The sequence below is a fragment of the Artibeus jamaicensis genome, unplaced genomic scaffold (genome assembly GCF_021234435.1).
Source record: "Artibeus jamaicensis isolate MK-2021 breed Jamaican fruit bat unplaced genomic scaffold, CSHL_Jam_final contig_387, whole genome shotgun sequence".
Lineage (NCBI taxonomy): Eukaryota > Metazoa > Chordata > Mammalia > Chiroptera > Phyllostomidae > Artibeus > Artibeus jamaicensis.
The window spans coordinates 26,010,732-26,033,190 of NW_026521812.1; the positions used below are offsets into that span (position 1 = coordinate 26,010,732).

At 36.8% G+C, this 22,459-nt stretch overlaps 1 protein-coding gene across 5 annotated transcripts in view; it reads left to right on the plus strand.

Annotated features, from left to right (window-relative positions):
• The window catches only part of HACE1 (HECT domain and ankyrin repeat containing E3 ubiquitin protein ligase 1), a 93,527-nt gene extending 73,459 nt beyond the window's left edge, over positions 1–20,068 (plus strand). For 4 of the 5 annotated variants that reach the window (XM_053664830.1, XM_037158999.2, XM_037158997.2 and 1 more), the window contains 5 exons: positions 3,999–4,130; positions 10,355–10,453; positions 10,725–10,795; positions 18,741–18,854; positions 19,381–20,068. In XM_053664830.1, the coding sequence (XP_053520805.1) occupies positions 3,999–4,130; positions 10,355–10,453; positions 10,725–10,795; positions 18,741–18,854; positions 19,381–19,483 (519 nt within the window). In that variant the 3' untranslated portion in view covers positions 19,484–20,068. Of the gene's footprint in view, positions 1–3,998; positions 4,131–10,354; positions 10,454–10,724; positions 10,796–11,044; positions 11,508–18,740; positions 18,855–19,380 lie in introns of those variants that run through there. The other variant, XM_053664831.1, reaches the window with a different exon arrangement.
• Positions 20,069–22,459: the final 2,391 nt, after the last annotated feature.

Below are 22,459 nucleotides of genomic sequence, written 5' to 3' on the forward strand. Positions count from 1 at the left end.
TCTGTTTGAGGATGTGCTGTGTAAGGAAGCAGAGCAGCATATTTTAGAAGCTTTTGGACTTAGATTTTTTTCTGTTTTCTGTAGATTTTAACTGTTAAACAGTTATTTTTCACTACCTGGAAAGCTCTTATTTTACTACTCTTCAGGGCTATTTATGATGGCTAGGATTTTATTGCTTTACTGAGAAATAATTTAAACCAAGATCCATTCACATTTAAATTAACTTAATATGGAGACTGGTATCTGAGGGAGTTGATTTTTACTAACTGATATCCAATAACTGTGAACCAGAGTTACAGAAATAAATGCGGAAAACAATGTTCGATGGAAGAGAAGGGAACATGCGAGCAAACATTAGTATACTTGTGAAAGTTAATTTCTGAAAACCAAATGTAGACTAAAAAGTAATTAACTGATAAAAAAAGAATGTGTACTAGTCTAATAAATAGACTACAATGGCAAATTAAAATAAGCGTACTTCAATTTAAAATCTTTTACTTTCGAAGACTTCCGCCAAGATGGAGGTTTAGGTGGATGTGCCGTGCCTCCTCACACAACCAAGTTTAGGGACAACTAAATAGTAGCATCAGAAAACACAACCAGAACACGGAAAACTGAACTTTTCGGAAGTCCGCTAACAACAAATTCTTCAGCCCGACCAGTAAGGGGCGAAACTGGCGTCTGGTGAGGAGCTGCAAGGGAGGGCTCGGTCGGACCGGGCGCGGAATCCAGCCGCGCGAATCCAGACGCTCGGGTTCCAAACCCAGGATTGGACCTAGTGAGCGACCGAGCAACCCACTGGGTGAGCGACTGCAGAGGAGACAGTGGGGAGGCGGTGCAGCGAGTTGACTGCGGTTGCCTAATTGCGCGCCAGCGAGGGAGTGGGCGGTTGGACCGGCCGCCATTTCCCCGCTCTGACCACGCCCCCACATACAGCGTCACAACCCAGCGACCTGGGACTCCAAGGCGCAGTTTCTCACATTTAAAGGGCCAGAACAGACCAAAAATGTCGCAGGAAGACCTCAAAGCCCCAGAGATAAATCTAAGCGACGAAGAAATAGCAAAACTCTCAGACGCACAGTTTAAAACACTGGTCATCAGCTTCCTCACAGATCTGGTTGATTATAGCCACAAATTAGAGAAACATATGAAGGCTAAATTAAGGGAAATGAATGGAATTCCACAGGAAACCCATAGAGATGAAAAGGAAACTGGGACTCAAATCAATGGAGTGGACCAGAAGAAAGCAAATAATGGCCAAACAGAAAAGAGTCAAGGAGCAAGAATTCAAAGAAATGAGGAGAGTCTTAGGAACCTCTAGGACATCTTTAAACGCTCCAATATCCTAATTATAGGGGTACCAGAAGGGGGAAAGACACAACCACCAATGGAAAAACTATTTGAACAAATAATAAAAGAAAATTTCCCCAATCTGGCAAAGGAAATAGACTTCCAAGAAATCCAAGAGGCCCAGAGAGTACCAAAAAAGTTGGACTCAAGAAGAAACACACCAAGGCATATCATAATTACATTAGCCAAAATTAAAATGAAGGAGAGAATCCTAGAAGCAGCAAGAGCTAAGGGGACAATCACCTACAAAGGAGTCCCCATCATACTGTCAGCAGATTTCTCAAAAGAGACCTTACAGGCAAGAAGGGGCTGGAAAGAAATATTCCAAATCATGAAATCTAAAGACCTACAACCAAGATTGCTCTATCCAGCAAAACTTTCATTTAGAATGGAAGGACAGATAAGGCGCTTCTCAGATAAGACCAAATTCAAGGAGTTCATCATCACCAAGCCCTTATTATATGAAATGTTAAAGGGACTTATCTAAGAAAAAGGAAGTTAAAGAAACATGAACAGTGAAAGAACAACAAGCTCACAGTTATTAACAACCACACCTACCAAACGAAAGCAAACTAAAAGAACAGCTAGATCAGGAGTGGAAACATAGAAATGAAGATCTCAAGGAGGGTTAGCAACAGGGGAGTGGGAGGAGGAGATGGGGGGAGAAGGTACAGAAAATAAGTAGCATAGACAGTAGATAGAAAATAGATGGGGGGCAAGAATAGCATGGGAAATATAGAACCTAAAGGACTTGAGACACATGGACATAAACTAAAGGGGGGTAATGGTGGGGTTGGGGGGGCAGGGTGGAGGGGAATGAAGAGGGGGAATAGAACAACTGTAACAGCATAATCAATTTAAAAAAATAAATTAATTTAAAAAAAAGAAATAAAAATAAGAAGAGCGAGCAAAAAAAATAAATAAAATCTTTTACTTTCATACTTCATGATTTATTAAGGTCTTGAGCTATGATATTGAATAGTGCTTTAAGATTGTAAAAGCAAAACCTCTTGAGAAAAAGCTATTTTTGCTAAGGAAACATAGTATCTCATATAGCACCTTAAACATATAATTAATGGATGAATGGGGCAAAAGAAATTGTAATGTTGAGGAAGCAGTTTCCGTTAGAGCAGATATAAATATCAGTATAATCATGTAGTAATGTGGAAATCACTGCTGGTTATCACTTAGAAGTGGGTTATTATATATTATTTCTTAATTGGGCCTGGAATTTTAGCTTTATGTTTCCATTTGATTGTTTGGCACCCATTTCTGTCCTGTCTAGTAACTAACCTGTATGTAACTTGTAGTAACTGATTAACTCCTATACGGTGGAGAAAAGCCTTTGGATGGTAGAGTTTGGGGATAGGAATAGATTAAATGACAGGGAGAGCAGCTTTCCCTGTGCCCACTTGTACAAGGAGCCACATGGGGTTTGGGGAGAGCTGTGAGGAACTCACTCTGACACTTCTGTAGCTCTGGGATATAAGGAGAATTCATAGACAGAAGTCAAATCTAACTTGCTGGCTCAGCGCCTGTGGTGTTTTGGGAGCAGGGGAACCTAATCAGGTAAGTGCCAGCGACTGAATAAGTAAGTCAAAGTAAAGGGAGGGCCCTAAAACAGGCTTTCTCCCCGCTGTGTTTAGACCATTCGTTCCTGGGAAGTGAGAATTACATACGGCATACTGTTTTTAAGTCACAAAGGTTCACTTAGATGTAATTTAAAATAGATAAACGATAATAATCGATAGAATACATATGATAATTTATTCTAGTCTGAGCCAAAATGCATTTTTATTACCAGTTGAAGTTTTAAGTGACACTATTTCCTGTGATGATGATGTATTTTAAAATAAAATGAGTAAAAGTAGCTTAGCTTAACTCAGAATCAAGTCAGCTACAGTTAAACGAGCCATTTTATCAAGTTCTAAGTATGTATGAAATGAATTTGTTGAATGTATGCATTTACCACACAGTTTTTGAACACTTACAAAGTGGCCATCACTGTTTTTAGGAGCTGAGGATATATGCTGCTGGTAAACCAGACAGGGACCCTGCCTGCAGAGAGATTACATCCTAATGAGACTTTTGGTCGGAGGCACCAGGAAGTATAAAAACACTGAGGCCTGAACAAGCTTGTGCTTGGGTAATACAGTAAATGAGCAAGGGGAGAGTGCAAGGAAATGGGATGAGAAAGCAAGACAGAGAGGCTAGGAAGGGAATTTGGATTTTATTCTAAGTGACATGGGAAGTTAGTGTAGGGTTTTGAGCAGGAAGGTTATGTGATCTAAATTATATTTAAAAAATCACTCTGTGGTGTGGAGAAGGAGCAGTACAGAGTCAAAATGGAAACAGGGACACCAGGTGTTGCAGTGATTTAGGGGAGATGATGACGACGTGGACCAGGATGTTACAAGTGGACATGGCCAGACAGAGGATAATGTTTTGGAAGTAGATGTGCTAGCACTTGCAGGATGTAAGAGAAATCGTGGGTGATTAGGAGTAGGGGCCTAAACAGTTTAGTGAGTGGATATTGGTGCCAGATTAATTCTAAATTTCACCTCTTAAGTGAAAAATGATTATATCAACATTATCTTAAATATGTGAAATTAAAAGTCATCACAAAAACTGTTTTCTTTTTTTAATAGGCGGAGTATGTCCAGCTTGTTACTGAACTTCGAATGACAAGAGCCATTCAGCCTCAGATCAATGCCTTTTTACAGGGTTTTCATATGTTCATTCCACCCTCCCTCATACAACTGTTTGATGAATTTGAGTTGGTAAGGAAGAACATCAGCTCCTTTGTTGTTGCACAGCAATACAGAACTCCAGATGATGTAACTCAGATAATTTTGGAATACTATGATGAATGGAATAATGTGTAAGATTTATGGTTTAATGTTCATGTTTAGAGACTGTTGCAACACTTGTGTTCTTTCTCCTTTTAAGCTTTGTAACCAGGTTAGCGGTTCCTAAATGTGAAAGGGAGTGCCATGGTGACAGGCAAAAGTGAAGTGTTATTTCCGAAGTACTGTGCACGGGGGAGGCTGAAAGCCAATCTTCTGAAAGCAAAATTTCCATTATTTCTGAATTTTTTATTTGGCTATCTGTGGTAAAAAGGATATTGATACAAACTTCTTTTTCTTTTAATTTTTTTTAATTTATTTTTTTTATTGATTATGCCATTACAGTTGTTCTATTCCCCGCCTTCATTCCCCTCCATCCTACCCCCCCATCCCCACCATCACCCCCCCTTTAGTTTATGACCATGTGTCTCAAGTTCTTTAGATTCTATATTTCCCATGCTATTCTTGCCCCCCCCATCTATTTTCTATCTACTGTCTATGCTACTTATTTTCTGTACCTTCTCCCCCCTTCTCCTCCTCCCACTCCCCTGTTGCTAACCCTCCTTGAGATCTTCATTTCTATGTTTCCACTCCTGATCTAGCTGTCCTTTTAATTTGCTTTTGTTTTAGGTGTGGTTGTTAATAACTGTGAGTTTGCTGTCCTTTCACTGTCATGTTTTTTTAACTTCTTTTTCTTAGATAAGTCCCTTTAACATTTCATATAATAAGGGCTTGGTGATGATGAACTCCTTGAATTTGATCTTATCTGAGAAGCACTTTATTTGCCCTTCCATTCTAAATGAAAGCTTTGCTGGATAGAGCAATCTTGGTTATAGGTCTTTGGATTTCATGACTTGAAATACCTCTTTCCAGCCCCTTCTTGCCTGTAAGGTCTCTTTTGAGAAATCTGCTGACAGTCTGATGAGGACTCCTTTGTAGGTGACTGTCCCCTTATCTCTTGCTGCTTCTAGGATTCTCTCCTTCATTTTAATCTTGGCTAATGTAATTATGATGTGCCTTGGTGTGTTCCTTCTTGGGTCCAAGTTCTTTGGGACTCTCTGAGCTTCCTGGATTTCCTGGAAGTCTATTTCCCTTTGCCAGATTGGGGAAATTCTCCTTTATTATTTGTGCAAATAAGTTTTCCACTGGTGGCTGTGCCTTTCCCCCTTCTGGTACCCCTATAATTCGGATGTTGGAGCGTTTAAAGATGTCCTGGAGGTTCCTAAGACTCTCCTCATTTCTTTGAATTCTTGCTTCTTGACTCTTTTCTGTTTGGCCATTATTTGCTTTCTTCTGGTCCACTCCATTGATTTGAGTCCCAGTTTCCTTTTCATCGCTGTTGGTTTCCTGTGCAATTCCATTCATTTCTATTAGTTTCGCCTTCATTATGTTTGTCTAATTTGTGGCTATAATCAACCAGATCTGTGAGGATCCTGATCACCAGTGTTTTAAACTGTGCATCTGAGAGTTTTGGTATTTCTTCATCACTTAGATTTATAGGCTCTGGGGCTTTGAGATCTTCTTGAGCCATTTTTGGTCTGTTCGCCCGTTAAGTACAAGGAGCAGAGCCTTGGACTCCCAGGTCTCTGGGTTGTGACGCTGTATGTGGGGGCGGGGTCAGAGTGGGGAAATGGTGGTGACCTTTGATGTTACTCGCCACTGCGGCCAGCTGGCTCCCGTCCAATTGCCCACTCCCTCGCTTGTCTATCCACGCACAAATGCGTGACCACAGTCAACCCGCAGCCCTGCTCCCTCGTTGTTTCCCCGTGGTCACTCGCTGAGTTGCCCACCAGGTCCAACCCTGCGCCTGGATTCCGTGCGCCCGAGTCCATCTGACCGAGTTTTCCTGTGCAACCCCGCTCCACCAGCTGCTGGTTTCGCCCCTCTTACTGGTCAGGCTGAAGAATTTGTTGTTATCGGACTTCCGAAAAGTTCAATTTTCTGTGTTCTGGCTGTGTTTTCTGTTGCTAATATTTAGTTGTCTCTAAACTTGGTTGTGTGAGAAAGCACGGCATCTCCACCTATGCCTCCATCTTGGCGGAAGTCTCTGATACAAACTTCTTGAACTTCCAAAAGAAGAATCGATTGATAGGGTTTTCCTTGTTGTATTTGGGTCATCTTTTCCAGCTTTTTATTTCATCACGTATATAATTTTATAATCTTTCATTTCAGACCTCTGTGGAGTTCACTCTATTTGTTGGGCTCTGATCCCTTATGCATATTTTGTTATACTTCATTAATTTGCCTGCCTTTTACTGTGACCTGATGGGATTTCTAATTTTATAGAATCTATGTCTGCATTTCCCTTTATTTCCTTTTTCTCTTTTATTTTTGGTAATAATTATTTTTAAACCCTATGAGTTTCTAACTCCTTAATAAAACACAGTATTTTAAATAGAGTATAGCTTTTAAAAAGTATAATTTAGAATAGTAAATTTTGGATAAATGGAAAGTACCCTTTGGTTTTTATTGTTTCATAAAATTAGTTTTACCCTGTGCCTTTCATTTTAATATAAGAATAAGTACAATGGTGTGTACATTTACTTTTACATATATACCAGTGTCTTCATTTGGTCACTCATAGTGTATCTTAGTACAGTAGTGGACAGAATTTGCTATTTAATTTATAGGTTCCTTATGACTTACTTTCATTAAATATCAGTTTTGAGTTTTTTGGCTTTGTTTTTAGGTTTAAGATTGATGGTTTTGTTTAACATAGACTTGTCTGGTTTTTGCATAATCATAAAAGTTATTTTTATCATTTAAAATGGAAGAATACTTAAAAATACTTATGAAGTGTTAAACAGAGAATTAATTACTTTATTTTTTAGACTTGTGGTATAAAAAATCAATAGTAACAAATAACTAACAAAAACTTTGCCTCAAAATTTACTGATACCGATAAGTCCTGTGAAACTTACTGAATTACAATATATATATAGAAAAAAGCACATGCATCATGAATGTATAGTTTGATAAATTTTCACAAGCTGCCTATACCCATGAAATGAGCATCCAAATCAAGAAACTGAAATCCTAGCACTCCAGATGTCCCTCATATGTCCCCTTTCACTTACTCTTCCCAGTCATGGGTAGCTACTCTCCTAACTTAAAATATCATAGGTTACATTGCCCGTTTTTGAATTTAATATAAATGAAATAATCACCTTGAATATATCTGACTTCTTCAGCATTTTGTTTGTGAGAATCGTGTTGTCGCATGCAGTATAATTTGTTCGTTTTCATTGCTGTATGGTGGTTCCTTGTGTCGGTGTACTTTCTGTCTTTTTACTCTTGAGCATTTGGTGGGTACCTTTTAGTTTTGGGCTATTTGAAATAGTGCTGCTATAAACATTCCAGTACACTTCTTTGGGAGAACATAAGAATGCGTTCTGTGGGTTATGTATCTTGGAGTGGAATTGCTGGCAGACAGGGTGTGCAGTTACTCCGCTAGGGTAGGCACTAGCCACTAGTTTTCCAAAGTGGTGCGTTGGGTTACACTCTCACCAACAGGTGTGAGAGTTCTGGGTGTTCCCATTCCTCACAAGCATGTGATCATTTCTTTTTTTATTTTACCATTCTCGTAGATCAGTAGTGATATTTCATCATGATTTTAATTTGCATTTCCCTTACGATTAACGAAGTTGGGTATATGTGATATGTTTATTAGCCATTTGTGTTCTCTGATTTTGAAGAGCTTGTTGCAAGTAATTTGTCTGTTTTTCTATTGCATTCTCTGTTTTCGTTGTTGTTACTGATTTGTAGGACTCCGTAGGAGTCTTTGTTAGATGTACATATTGTAAATACCTTTTCCTGTAGTGTCCTGGTGAATAAAAGTTTTCAGTTTTAACATAGTTTAGTTTATCTTTTTTAATGATTGTAGTTTTTTATGTCCTGTTTAAGAAACTGTTTCTTATTCCAAGGTCATGAAGGTATTTTTCTTCTAAAAGCTTTATTTCTTTGTCTTTCACATTTATTAGAAGCTAGGTCAGGATTCCTGGTTCCTTAGACTCTAGCTTTAAAACTAAGTTGAGCTGATTCAGATGGTAGGATAGTTTGGGAAGAGAAGTGTTAAATAGGATAATCAAGATCTTTCATCTTCATAAAATGTTATAACATGATATTCATAAAATAGTTCAAGTTTCTTGAGAATAAAGCCTCAGTCATTTTTATTCATAATTATTAACAATGAGAGCATCTTAGTATTATTAAAAGCTAACTCTAGCTTAGAAGGGAAGAAGATTAAACCCAGATTGTAAGAAACATGTAAAATTCATTCTCATTCCCTTTTGACAGGTCTGTATCAGGGTCCAGCTACAGAACAGAATTCCCCAGGTGGTTCAAATAAGGACGTAGCACGTTCCGACACAGGGATTATTACAGAGGTGCAGGCAGTGTTGAGAATACACAAGATTTGGTGAGGCATCCAGAGACTAGTAACAGTGGAAAGGCTCTATCACCTCTAGAACTGGAGAGACAGGAGGAGGAATTACCGTGAAGAGCCCTGTGATGAGGGACGTGGCTGCTGAAAAGATGTGCTAAAGCCTGGAGGGAGCAGCAAATACTCTCACCTCCAGACTTCTGCCTGTTCTCAGTGGGGAAACCCAACCTCAAGCCAGCAGACAAGAGAGCTCGTTTGCCAGCATCAGCCCCCTAAGGAACAGAACAGTGCAAAGAAAGATGGAGAAGGTATTTGTGGGTGGTAAATGGACCCTAACCAGAATGCCTTCATCTAGTGAAAACTATTTTATGTTGTAGTAGCATGGCAAGAACCAAAATACTAGCAGTTCTCAAACTTTTTGATCTTAGGACCCGCCACAACAAAAGCCTTTTTGTATATGTGAGTTATATTAATTGATGTTTGCTGTATTTGAAATTAAAATAGAAGTGTAAAATATTGTATTGATTCAAGTAAATAATTCATTACCTGTTAACATAAACAACATTTTAAAAATGAAAACTGGATTTTTCCAGAATGAAATAAAAATAATGGGAACAGTAGCATTGTTTTATAGTTTTGCAAGTTTCTTTAATATCTAGCTTAATAAAAGACAATTGGGAATTTATATCTGCTTCTGCACATGATCTGTTGTGATATCTGTTGGTTGAACTATATGGAGAAGGTCCAGTCTTAGATAAGTTGGAAAAGAGAGATACCTTGCAGACTGCTCGATCAGGTTTCAGAAACACCCAAGCGTTTTCAGACACCACCTCATATTAGCCTTCAAAGTCCACTCTATACTAGTATTGTATATATCATGAGTACTTGCTGTAGGGAACCTGATTGTGAACCATGTTATATTTGTTTCTGTGGTAGCAAATCCTGATATTCCAGCTTGTCAGTGTTTTAGTGAAGTGCAGGCTAGTTATTGCCTGGCCTGACTGTGTAAGTGAATAATCCGACTGTAAGAAATGGACTGGTTTAGAGATGTGCACAAGCTCTTTTTCAAGTTTTCTCTTCTCTTGGAAAACATAATGGTAAATACTGTTGCCAGTCTTAATTTTTTAGTTATTTGATTGCTATTTTGCTCATTTGATGATCTTCCTGGGAAAAAAGTGGCTGCCAAATGTTACTGGGTAAATTTCATTTTTTTTCTCACCTTGGGAAAAGTTGACATCAGAGGATCTGAATTATTCCAGAGGCTTGGATGTGTGTGCTTTTTAAATATAATTATTTTCATTATATTACCTTCTTTTTCCTAATGATTAGGGTTCCTTGATGATCCTTTTCTTTTCTTAACCCAGGATTTGTTCCGGTCTGTGCCGTCACTTTCCTATTGAGAGTGTGGTCCCTTTATACAATTTAACAAACTTATCAAATAAAAATAAACATAAAGATAATAATGTTCATAAAATTATCGCACATGTAGACTGTTGTTGCATAAATGTTTACATATAAACAAAGCATTGTCTCTTATATTGTAATTAAGTTGTATCAATGTAGACACACCTCTACATCCCACAATGTTTGGGATGATCATTACCAAGGATTCTCTCCCATGTGCAATAGTATTTGTTACTGATGACTTGCAGAAACTGTCACAAAAATAAATCAGTTTTACGTAGAATTAGTTTCTAATTAAGGCACATTTACTCTTTAAACGTAATAGTCCCCCCCCCAAAGAAGATTAATGAAATACTTTTCTGTTTCCCTAAAGGAGCTACTGCTCTCTGGCATGCCAGAAATTGATGTGAGTGATTGGATAAAAAACACAGAATACACAAGTGGCTATGAAAGAGAAGATCCAGTTATTCAGGTAAGATTTCTCTAGAGCTTAGAATGAAGTTAAGTTTTGCTATTTAATTTTGTAAGCTTTTCCAGCACTATTGGATGAAAACTTACATTAATTAACAAAGTTTTCCCCTAAATTCTTCTCATGAGAATTGCATATGAAAGCTTTGTATGAAATCATTTCTGATAAATGAGTTTCTTAGAATAAAATATGCCTTATGAATGCTGCCTATTTCTCTGGTATTAAGTCTGTGATTGCTCTAAAATATGATCTAAGTCTTTTTTCTTGTTGTTAGTGGTTCTGGGAAGTTGTGGAGGATATTACTCCAGAGGAGAGAGTTCTTCTCTTGCAGTTTGTTACTGGCAGGTAAGAAGTGTTTTTATGATAATGTGAAAGGAATTTAATGTATTCCATTCCTAGTGGCTTAGAGATAAACAACCAAAATGGATTATTACTCTGAATTGTCAGTTTCTTCCCTCCCTTTCTACTTTTTTAAAATCCTTATCCAAAGATATGCTTATTGATTTTTAGAGAAAGGGAGGGAGAAAGAGGTAGAGAAACATCGATGTGAGAGAGAAACATTGATCAGGTGCCTACCTTATGCACCCCCACCAGTGACTGAACCCATCACCTAGGCATGTGCCCTGACCGGACATCGAACCTGGGACCTTTTGGTTTACGGGATGACTCTCCAACCAACTGAGCCACACAGGTCAGGGCCCCACTTTTTTGATATTAAACAAAGATTTATTTAGGCATTTAAGGTAAAATGTAGTGCTGAATAAATGTTTATTTAATGTATGAAAAAAATAAACTGTTGCAACCCGGGTTATTAGCCTGAATATTGTATTTTATAATTTGGTAATCTTTCTGAAGGTTGGTCAGTGGTAGTAGCCAAACTTTTAATGTTGCGAGACAACACACACACATACACACACACACACACAACATGCCAAGAAATGCCTAGAGAATTGAGTAATAAAAATAATTAAAAATTATATTTCTGTGTAGGAAGGTTAGACGATTCCAATTCAAAAAATCACTGTTAGCCCTGCCTGGTGTAGCTCAGTGGATTGAGCATGGGCCTGTGAAACAAAGGGTCGCCGGTTCGATTCCCAGTCAGGGCATATGCCTGGGTTGCTGGCCAGGTCCCCAGTAGGGGACACATAAGAGGCAACCACACATTGATGTTTCTCTCCCACTCTTTCTCCTTCCCTTCCCCTCTCTTTAAAAATAAATAAATAAAAATATATACAAAAACAAAAAGATCACTGTTAATCTCAATCACTGAAGATAATCACTTAAACTTTTGGTTATTCTTTTAGAATGCTTTTTACATATATATAGTTTTACTTTAAAAAAAAATCTTCACCCAAAGATATGTTCATTGAATTTTAGAGAAAGGGGAGGGGAGAGAGAGAAAAAGATCATTGGGTTGGCCTAAAAGTCAATATGCATGCTTTTTTCCATAAAATAGAAGACACATTTTTCAGTTTTACCAGTAACTTTATAGATTTGGATATTTTGAGTATGTTGGTTCTCTCCCACTGGTATAATGTTGATTGTTCTCAGTTAATGTCTCAATTTGATCACTATCAACTTCAACTGGTCATCCTGACCATGGAGCATCGTCCAGTGAGAAATCTCTAGCACAAAACTTTGCAAAGCACTTTTGACACCTTTGATCAGTCACAACACCTTCTCCATACACGGCACAGATCTTTTTTTTTTTTTCATTTCAGTTGCATTTTTATCTTTCTTGAAACAATAAAGCATAATGTGCCAAAAATGTTGCTTATTTTCTTTGATTTCAATATTAAGATATTTATACAAAAATTTATCAATTTTGATAAGTTTTTTAAAAAATGCACACTGGTGTGATAGTTGTCACAATACAGTCTAACAAAATTGTTTCAAATGAAGTTAAAGACAACGAAATGCTACTAGACCCATCTTATGAAAGCAAAGTAACTTTTTGGCCAGCTCAATAGGTAGAGAGAGAAACATCCATGTGAGAAAGAAACATAGTTTGTTTGCCTGCTGTACCCAGCTTGAGTATCAGACCTGTAAGCTTGTGGTTTACGGGATGATGCTCCAACCAACTGAACTACCCAGCCAGGGCTAAATTTTTACTTTTTAAAAACACTATCCCTGTTTTCTAACTTGAATTTTGTAATATATCACTAAAATATAAGATCTGATTTTTAAAAGGCTGCCTGCTCTTTAATTTATGGATTTCTTTTCACTGATATTGTTCTTTATGCTAAGTTTTCCTATTTATGAATAATGCTGAAGAAATAAGAATTTTTGTGCTACATGCTAGTCAGGTTAATATCCTACATTATTTACATAGGCTAAATTCAGAGAAGGGAAATTTTTGGATACAAAATTACATATATTTTTACAGCCTTGACACATATTGCTCATTATTCCCTCAGAAAGATATTTGTATTTACATCAGCAGGGAATGAGAGGACCTGTTTCTTTTATTCTGTCAGTGCAAGATATAATCATTTTTATTTTCATGTAACTTCTTATTTATATAATTTTTTGAGTGGTTTGAATAGCCTCTTTTTGTTTTCTGTTTATTGTTCTGCTGTCATTTTCAAAAATTTAGTTTAAAATGTTTTTTTAATAAGAGGGACATATATAAAGAACTTTTTCCCAGTTTATCACTTCCCTTTTAATTTTATTAAATTAGAGAGAGTTTCATGTAATTTAAATTATAAATTTAATTTATAAAATTTATAAAATAGAAGTTTTAAATGCTGTTTTAAGTTGATTGTACTTTCCTTTATGGTTTTTATAAATCTTTTTCTATATTCAAGACTTTATAGATATGTTTATCTACATTTTTTTCTGTAACTTTTTACAGGGTCTGTTTTTACATTCTAATTTTAAACTGACTGGACTTACTTTGGTTTCTTGTCTGAGGTAGTGCTCTTTCATTATTTTTCTAGTGGTTTCTATCTGAACACCATCTAGTGCTTTATTATATTTCCCCACCTGTATACCCTGTGATGTAGTTAGTGTGAGTCTTTAAAATGCAGGGAGAACATTATTCATGTTCTTTGGTACCAAAAATGTCTGTAAAATTGCTGCTCTTGTAGAATCAAAAATCACTTGGCTTAGTAACACGCAGTGCTACTCTTCCGTCAGTAGTATAGTGATTGCGTCAGGAGTATAGTCATTGTTAGCAGGGCTGAAGCCCATGCTGCCGCGTCTTTGGGCGTGACGTGTAGCATGTGAACCCACTCAAACTGAGGTGGAAGGATGTGGGTACAGAGTAGGAGCCAAGGAATCCGAGGGGAAGCAACGCAGCTCAGCTTTCGCTCATGTTGAGGAATCCACCTTTCAGCAGTTACTGTACAATAAGTCCTTGTTTTGATTCAAACAGTAAGTCTTAAGTTCTTTTAAACCTTAATGTTCCTTTTACATTGGACCTCCCAGCAGTCATTACTCCAGGTATAGCATTTGCCCTTCTAAAGCTGACACGTGTTTTTCTTTTCTTTAGCACTTTTTGGAAAATTCTGGTTATCCATTGGTTTATACTTAGATACAGGGTTTATATTTAGAATTGAAACATCTTACTCCATGTATTAGTATAATTTAGTGCAGTCTTACTAAAAAGTTAAATGTGTTCAATTATAGAATAAATATAAAAATAATTTTTAAATATTTTTATAATATAACAATATTTTCATGGTGTATAAGACTGTCTTAAATCCATTACTCTTTTTTCATATTCCCTTAAGAATAATGAAAGTTGGCCTTGATTTTATCTGTGGATTCAACCCTCATTGGATTGAAAATTCTAGAAAAAAATGTTACATTGTTGCTGATGTGTACTATGTAATTAGTCTACGGTGGCTACTGATTGTGTCTGTACTGAAGATGTGCAGACTTTTTTTCTTGTCATTATTTCCAAAACAGTACAGTATAATAACTGTTTATATAGCATTTGCATTGTATTAGGTATTATGAGCAATCTAGAGATGATTCAGAGTATATGGGAAAGTGTGTGTAGGTTATATGCAAATGCTACATCAGTTTAAATAAGGGACTTGGGCATTAGTGGATTTTGCTAACATTAGAAGATCCAGGAACCAATCCCCTGCACATACCAAGGTACAATTGTATATTATTTTTAAAAATGTTATTGTTGTTCGAGTATAGTTGTTCCCATTCTCCCCCCCATTACTCTCCCCTGCCTTCCCCACTCCCCACTCCCCACCTCCCACATGCAGTCCTCTGCCACCACCCCTCACCCCCCTCATTGTCCTTGTCCATGGGCCCTTTATACATACATGTCCCTTGACTGGACCCTTCCACTTCTTTACCCCATTATCCTCCTTCCCCTCGCGTCTGGTTACTATCAGTGTGTTGTTTATTTCCATGTCTCTGGTTCTATTTAGCTTGCTTCTTTGTTTTATCGCTTAGGTTCCACTTGTAGGTGAGATCATATGGTATTTGTCTTTCATTGCCTGGCTTATTTTGCTTAGCATAATGCTCTCCAGTTCCATCCATGCTGTTGCAAAGGGTAGGAGCTCTTTTTTTTCTTTCTGCTGCATAGTATTCAATTGTGTAAATGTACCACAGTTTTTTTTTATCCACTCTGATCGGCACTTAAGCTGTTTCTAGCACTTGGCTATTGTGAATGATGCTGCTATGAACTTCAGGTGCATAGGTTCTTTTGATTTGGTGTTTCAAGATTCTTAGGGTATAATCCCAGCAGTGGAATTACAAGGTCAAAAGGCAGTTCCATTTTTAGTTTTTTTGAGGAAATTCCGTACTGTTTTCCACAGTGGCTGCACCAGTCTGCCTTCACACCAAGAGTGTAGTTTGTGTGTTATTTTTATCAACTGTAATTTTACCTTGTAAAACCCAGGTTTCATAATATTCAGCTAGATAATTTTTCTCATACATGGTTGTTTGATGAGCCATGGTCTTAGCATAAGGTTCATGGATTATTCAGGTATGGAGCCCAGTCATATTTGTAGTTTAGAAGAGGAGTATGGTTTTGGGAACTGTTTGTGAATATCAGTTTACAGAATAATTTCAATTCAGATGTTAAAATCGGGAAATCTTTTTTTAAGCTTTTCAGAATTTAGCCCTATGGAGACATTAGACTGATTATCCTGATATTGAAATACTGTGTTATAATTTGTGTGAGAGTCAGTGTCAAGGCTCGCTGTCTCAGCCTGTCCTGATAGAGGCACCCTTGTTTTTAAATGCTGCCTCTACAGGCAGTTGAGAACAGCTTGGATTGTTTATCCTTTTTCATTTTGGGGTGCCTTCGTGATTTTTTAGGCAAAGGTTAATATGCACAGATTAACTAGTGTAGAATTTTATTTCAATTCACAGACATATTCAGGTCTTTAGATATTATTTTGCCCTAAGTAGGAATTGCTCATTCATTAGCATATTATTAGTAAGATTCAGACATACATTCAGTATTCACTTAGACTCTAAGGTAAGCTTGGGCATTTCATCAAGAAAACATTTAATAGCAACCAAACTGCTTCCCAGCTAGAAGAGAAAACCGCTGTCGTTAGAGATTCATTTATAGTAGATTGCTGTATTTCTTCTGTGAATATATACCTATCCATGATTTTAAGTAGAAAGTTTTGGTTCATTTTCAACAGCTTTTATAGTATGTGCTGAAAAATATATAACATTTACCTTTTGAAAAACAGTTCTGTGACATTAAGTGCATTTACACTGTGCCACCATCACCACCATCCAACTCCTGAACGTTTTTATCTTCCTCAGTTGAAACAGTCCCCATTAAACACTAACTGCTCATCCCTTCTCCTCCAGCCCCCACTGCCCCCATTCTTCTGTCTGTCTCTGTGAATTTCACTATTCTAGGTACCTTGTGTAAGTGGAATTATTTGTCATTTTGTGATTATTTACTGTGGTATCCTCATTTGTGCTTATTTCATTTACTGTGCTTATTTCATTTACTGTGGTATCCTCAAGGTTCATCTATATTGTCTCAAATGCCAGAATTGTCTTCTTTTTTAAGGCTAAATAATATTCCATTGTGTGTATATACCACCTTTTGCTTATCTCTCCATCTGTGGATGGTCACCCGGGTTGCTTCCAGCTTCTTGCTGTTGCCCGTGGTGCTGCGATGAACATGGATGTCCACACATCTCTCTGATTCTCTGCTTTTACTTCTTTGGACGTACACTATCATTCTGTGTCTTGTTTGTTTGAAACACTGTCAGGCGGTTTTCCACAGTGGCACGTGGGTTCCAGTTTCTGTATTTCCTTTCCACTGTTGTTTTCTTTCTTTTTTGGGGAAGTGATTGGTGGTTTTTGGTTTTCCGTTTTATTAATAGTAATCCTAATGTGTCTGAAGTGGTTATCTCATTGTGGTTTTGATTTGCATTTCCCTCTGACAAATGATTTGATTGAGCATCTTTTTATCTTTATAGGCCATTTGTGTATCTTTTTTGGAGAAGTATCTCTTCAAATCCTTTACCTATTTTTAATTGTGTTTTGTTGCTATTGTTGAGTAGGAATTCTGTATATTTTTGGATATCATTACCTTATGATTTAGGATTCGAAAATATTTTTATTCATTTTGTGTGTTACTTTTTCCCTCTGTTCCTGGTATCCTTTGGCATATAAGTTTTTAATTTTGATGAAGTTTAATTTATCTATTTTGTCTTCTGTACTTTTGGTGTCGTATCCAAGAAATCACTGCCAACTCCAGTGTCATGAAGCTTTTCCCTTATACCAGGTGTGTCACTCATTTTCACCGGGGGCCATATCAGCCTCGAGGTTGCCTTCAAAGGGCCAAGTGTAATTTTAGAACTGTATAAATGTAACTACTCCTTAACTAGGGGCAAGGAGCTCAGTGCTGCTGCTGGGTAGAAACAAGGTGCCAGGCTGGATAAAACAAGGCGGAGGGCCGGATTCGGCACATGGGCCTTGTGTTTGCCACTTGTGCCCTGTATCTTCTTATAAGAATTTTGTAGTTATATCTCTGAAGTTTAGGTCTTTGATTTATTTTGAGTTAGTTTTTGTAAATGGTGTTATTAGGTAAGGGTCCAACTTCATTTTTTTTGCGTGTGTGTGGTGGATATCTAGTTTTTCCACTATAATTTATTGAAAAGACAGACTTTTCCCCATTGAATGTGCTTATTAGCACACTCCTTGAAAATCATTTGGCCATATATGTGAGGGTTTATTTTGGGGTTCTCTGTTTTATTCCATTGGTCTATATGTCTTTATGCGAGTACCATAGTTTTGATTATCGTAGCTTTGTAGTTTAAGTTTTGAAATCAGAAACTATCAGAAATCTTTTTCAAGATTGGTCTGGTTATTCAGATTTCAGTGGTTTTTTAAAATAAACTGGATTATGCTTTGTACTATGAATCATGTTGGAAGACATTTTTAATATCAAGAGAGTCTAGTGCTTTTGAAGATGTATTTAATACCTATACATTAAATGTTTACCATCATTCTAATTTATCCAAAAAGCACTACAGCATCTCATTTTAAAAACAAAAAAATATTATACCAGGATCAGTTTATTTATTCTTGATAGATATACAAAGGCTAATTTGAAATACTAATTTTTTTTTGCAAATTGAAATAGTAGAATTTCAGATGTTATAATTACACCCAAGACTAAATTTTCTAGTGGTGTTTATGTATTGTGTTGGCCTTCCTGTGGTTTCATTATGTTAGGTAACATTAAAGAAAATATATTGATATTGTGAATCTCAGGGAAGAGAAATGTAAAGAATTTTCTAGTTTTTCCAGTGTGTAAAACAAAACAAAATCCCTTTGACAGATACTTTTCAAACAGGGAAATTATTTGGAGTACATGTAAAGGCCTTTGTTGCCTTAATTAATCAAGCAAACATTCATTTACTCAGCAAATATTTAATGAATGTCTGTTAGATGCCAGTTGTTTTGCTAACCCCAGGAATGCAAATACAAATATGACGTACTTGGGCTCACAAATCAATCCCAGTTTAGGAGGGAGAGGCACGAAGTAATTGTATATGCAGTATGCTAAATGCAATAGTAGAGCCATGTGCTGTGGCCAGTTGAAAGCACAGTACAACTGACAGAGATGTGGAGGGGTATAGCTTATAGAAAGCTCCAGGAAGCTTGCTAACTGGCCACCGGGTGACTTTTACTAATGAGTTAGAGTGTTGTAGATTCAAAAAAGTTATTTTGTCAGTGACCTAGAGTTGAATGTATTCTTACCCTAACTTAGAATTTAAAATACATCTATGACAAAGATTTCCCTTTCTTGATTACAACTTACTAAGATATGAACTATTAGTTCCAGGGTCCCACATGGTGGATTTGCTAATATCATGGGTGGAAGTGGATTGCAAAACTTTACAATTGCTGCTGTGCCATATACTCCAAATCTTCTACCAACTTCAAGCACATGGTATGTTAAATTTTTTTATTTGAATACATTTTAAGTTTTGATTAATTTTGAAAGGTCAAAAGTCTAACAACTTGTACTGCTACAATGAGAGGAAAATGTCGACAGTGATCCCCGTCAGGATTTTGGAATCACTGATGAATAAATAGCTACATAGTTCCTTCCCCCCTTTTTGGTAGGGAATATGTTTGAAGAAGCTACCCGTAATTTAATTGACTATAGCTCAACTGTCAACTAAAGTTAAATTGTCACAGTATCACCGACTTACACCGTCATTTCAAACTAAATCACTTACATATTTTTGGCCAAAAGGAACTTACTGCTTTCACTCCATTTGCCTGCTAAAGGAAACTGCAGTGCAGCAGGATTTTAGTGCTTGTTCTGTTTAAATACTGCTTCAGGGTTCCCATTTGAATGCAAATTTGAGAGGATGGTTTTTATGTTAATCTTTGAAGTTTTCACTGCTAGACAAAACAATTAGAAATTCCATAGATTTCCTACTTAATGGTGGTATATTTTTCTTTTAAAGTATCAACATGCTCAAGTTACCTGAATACCCAAGTAAAGAAGTACTCAAGGACAGACTTCTGGTGGCACTGCATTGTGGCAGCTACGGTTACACAATGGCCTAACGAAGTCTGGAAAGCTCATCGGACTGCTGACAATTCGGAGTGCAGGGGTGATTTAGGGGACTGTCAGCGAAAAAGCAGCCTAAACACAGCCGCAGGCAGGGCTGGGGTTTAAAATTCACGAGGTTTTCTCCTCACCCCTTTTTCCTTGTATGTTTTCTCAGTTTGTGATACAATTAGAAAATCACAGTAGTGTTCATTTTTTAAAATGTTAATTGAAAGTTATAGAAACTGTCCTTTTTGATATTTCTTTAATCTTATCCAAGATTGTATTAAGGCAAAATCTAATTTTACATTCCACCTCTGCTATGTTACTGTCTTGTAGGATGTTTTCTCTTTATTGTCATGTATATTAAAATATATTAGGACTTCCAAACTGGTATGTTCTGTTGCATGTAAAGTGCTGTTTATATTTTGGAGAACTATTGAATAGAATGGATTAATTTAGATTGTATATAAAGCCATAAAATATGTATTTTCCCATATTGGATCTATATTGCAATGATGTTTTTTAGCTTTTTATTTTTTAATATATAATGTAAAGTTTAAACTAATGTGACTAACACACAGCTGATGAAATGATACCTAATTTATATATTAAAGCTTATACTATGAATTATTTGCTTCCTTCATGTTCAGTTTTCCATATATATTTCAGTCTCAAAGTTTTTCTTATGCCTTAATTTATATTTTAGGTACAAGTAAAATATAATATTTTATTATATTTTTATTTTGTCTGTGAGTTCTGATGACACATTTAAAGAAGTAATCTGATATGTGTTTTTCAGTCCTCTTGTTATAATGTTTTTTTTAAAATATTACAAAGACATCTCCTTAATTCCTTCCTTTTTCGTTCAGCCCCACAACCTCCCTCCCCTCTGACAGCTGTCAATCTGTTCTCTCTGTCTGTTTCTGTTTTGTTTTTTAGTTTATTGTGTTCATTAGGGATTAAGGGGAAAAAAGTTCTTAGATACAGGCAACAGCGTGGTGATTTCCAGAGGGAAAGGTGGGTGGGAAGAGGTACAAGATGGTACGGGGTATAAATGGTGATGGAAGGAGATTGGACTAGGGGTGGTGAACATACAATGTAATATACAGTTGATGTATTATAAAATTATATACCTGAAACCTATAGAATTTTATTAACCAATCTCACCCAATAAATTCAATTAAAAATAAAAGAAATAGAAAAATATCTGAACAGATTACATTTAAAGACTACAAATTCTTTAAAAATTACTCTGGCTCTCAAATTGAGAGTCATACGTTTTATTTATAATAAACTAATAATTTTTAAATTTTGGTTTTCAAAACCAAAATTACATTGCTTATAATTACATTGCTTGTAATTTTCATGTTTACAAGCATTAAGTCCTGTTTCTAAATAACAGTCCACTTGCTTTGTCAGATTAGCCTTTTTGCAAGTAAGTATGTATGTCTAAGAAATAATTAAACATTAAAAATCTAATGTTTTATCCATGAATATGAATACTTTTTATACAGATGTAATTTCAGGGGTTACTCTTTTACATTGTATTTATTTTTTAAACTATAGGAATGCAGTTCATATGAAAAGATTTTACATGGATTAAAAGTACTAATTAAACAAGAGGCAGCAAGTCTTTTTAATTTATTTCACAGTTTCTTCTATAAGTAGATGGATATACTGAATGGAAGATAGCATAGAAAAATGATGAGAGCTTTACTTTCCCTTAGGGTAAAGGAAGATTATACTGATAGGAAAATGACGTAAGTCTTAAAATGTGTGGTAGTTCCACATAAGGAAGGAAACAGAAACAAAACACTCTAAAATGAATAAAAATATAAGTCACTGGAGCGTATTGTAGAAAACTGATAATGAAAACTTCTAGGCGAGAGGGGCAAGAGGTTATTAAGTCACCCAAATAATTTGAATGGATAATGACCACATAGTTAATTAAATCCATTTTCTAGTTCATCAACAATATAAAATGTAATCTAAGGGAATCCCAGTTTTAAAACAGTATGTTGAATCCAGCCTGTTGCCGTGACAGTCTTTATTAGGGTGGTGGGGGAGGGGACAGGGAATCTTAAAGCACTGGCTACAAGGTGGAGGTCCAACAGATGATTCCCTGTTGGGGGAGGTGATCAAGAGGACTCAACCACCAGTTGGCCTTAGGGTGGGACCCGTGCAGTCAGAGGCTCCTCGCCCCCTGCCCTGTTCCTAGAATGCACGTTCTACCCACCATTCCCCCATTGCAATCCATTTGCAAGGTCACGGGCTTGAGAGAGCACTGTGTAAAGACCATCTGTCTATAAGGTATATGTGATTGAGCCCGGTTAAGGCCTCTGTCTAAATTTATAAGATTTGGCAGGTGGATGCAAAGATCTACTTACCTCTCAGCTGCCCAGGACAAGCCTCATAAGTAGGTGCTTGTTAAAACTGCCTCCTGTCCGTCTGGAGGGTCTGCCCCTCTTCTTGTTGGCCCTGGCTGGCCCTCTGGGCATGTGGGCTGCTTTCAGATTTCACCAGGGCAGCATCCAAGGTTGTAACCAGCACTCCCTCTCCACATATGGCCTTTTTGTCATGCCAGTTCTAAAATTTTAATGAGCTGTCAACAATATAAATATCTGGAGATTTTATGCAGAAGTCCAGAGTTTGGCTCTTGAGAACTCAAACAATCTAACAATACTGAGTATAGTGTTCCTAGAAGGCATTTTCAGTGAGCTGGGCCTGAGTAGAAGCTGCTTTTTTCACTGACTGACTGTGCCCTCCAGTCTGCCATTTTCTTGCCCCAGCCTGCCCCACGAATTTGCGTTACCTTTCTGGCATTGGCAGCATTGGAGTTTGCTTTTTAAAATCTTTGTTGATCAGAAATGTTCCCTTACAGTGTTAGTTGGTACAGATACTTTGGAAGGCAATTTGGCAATGTCATATTTTTAAAATGTACATACGCTCTTTGACTCAACAATTCACCTTCCAGGATTTTACCTGATGGC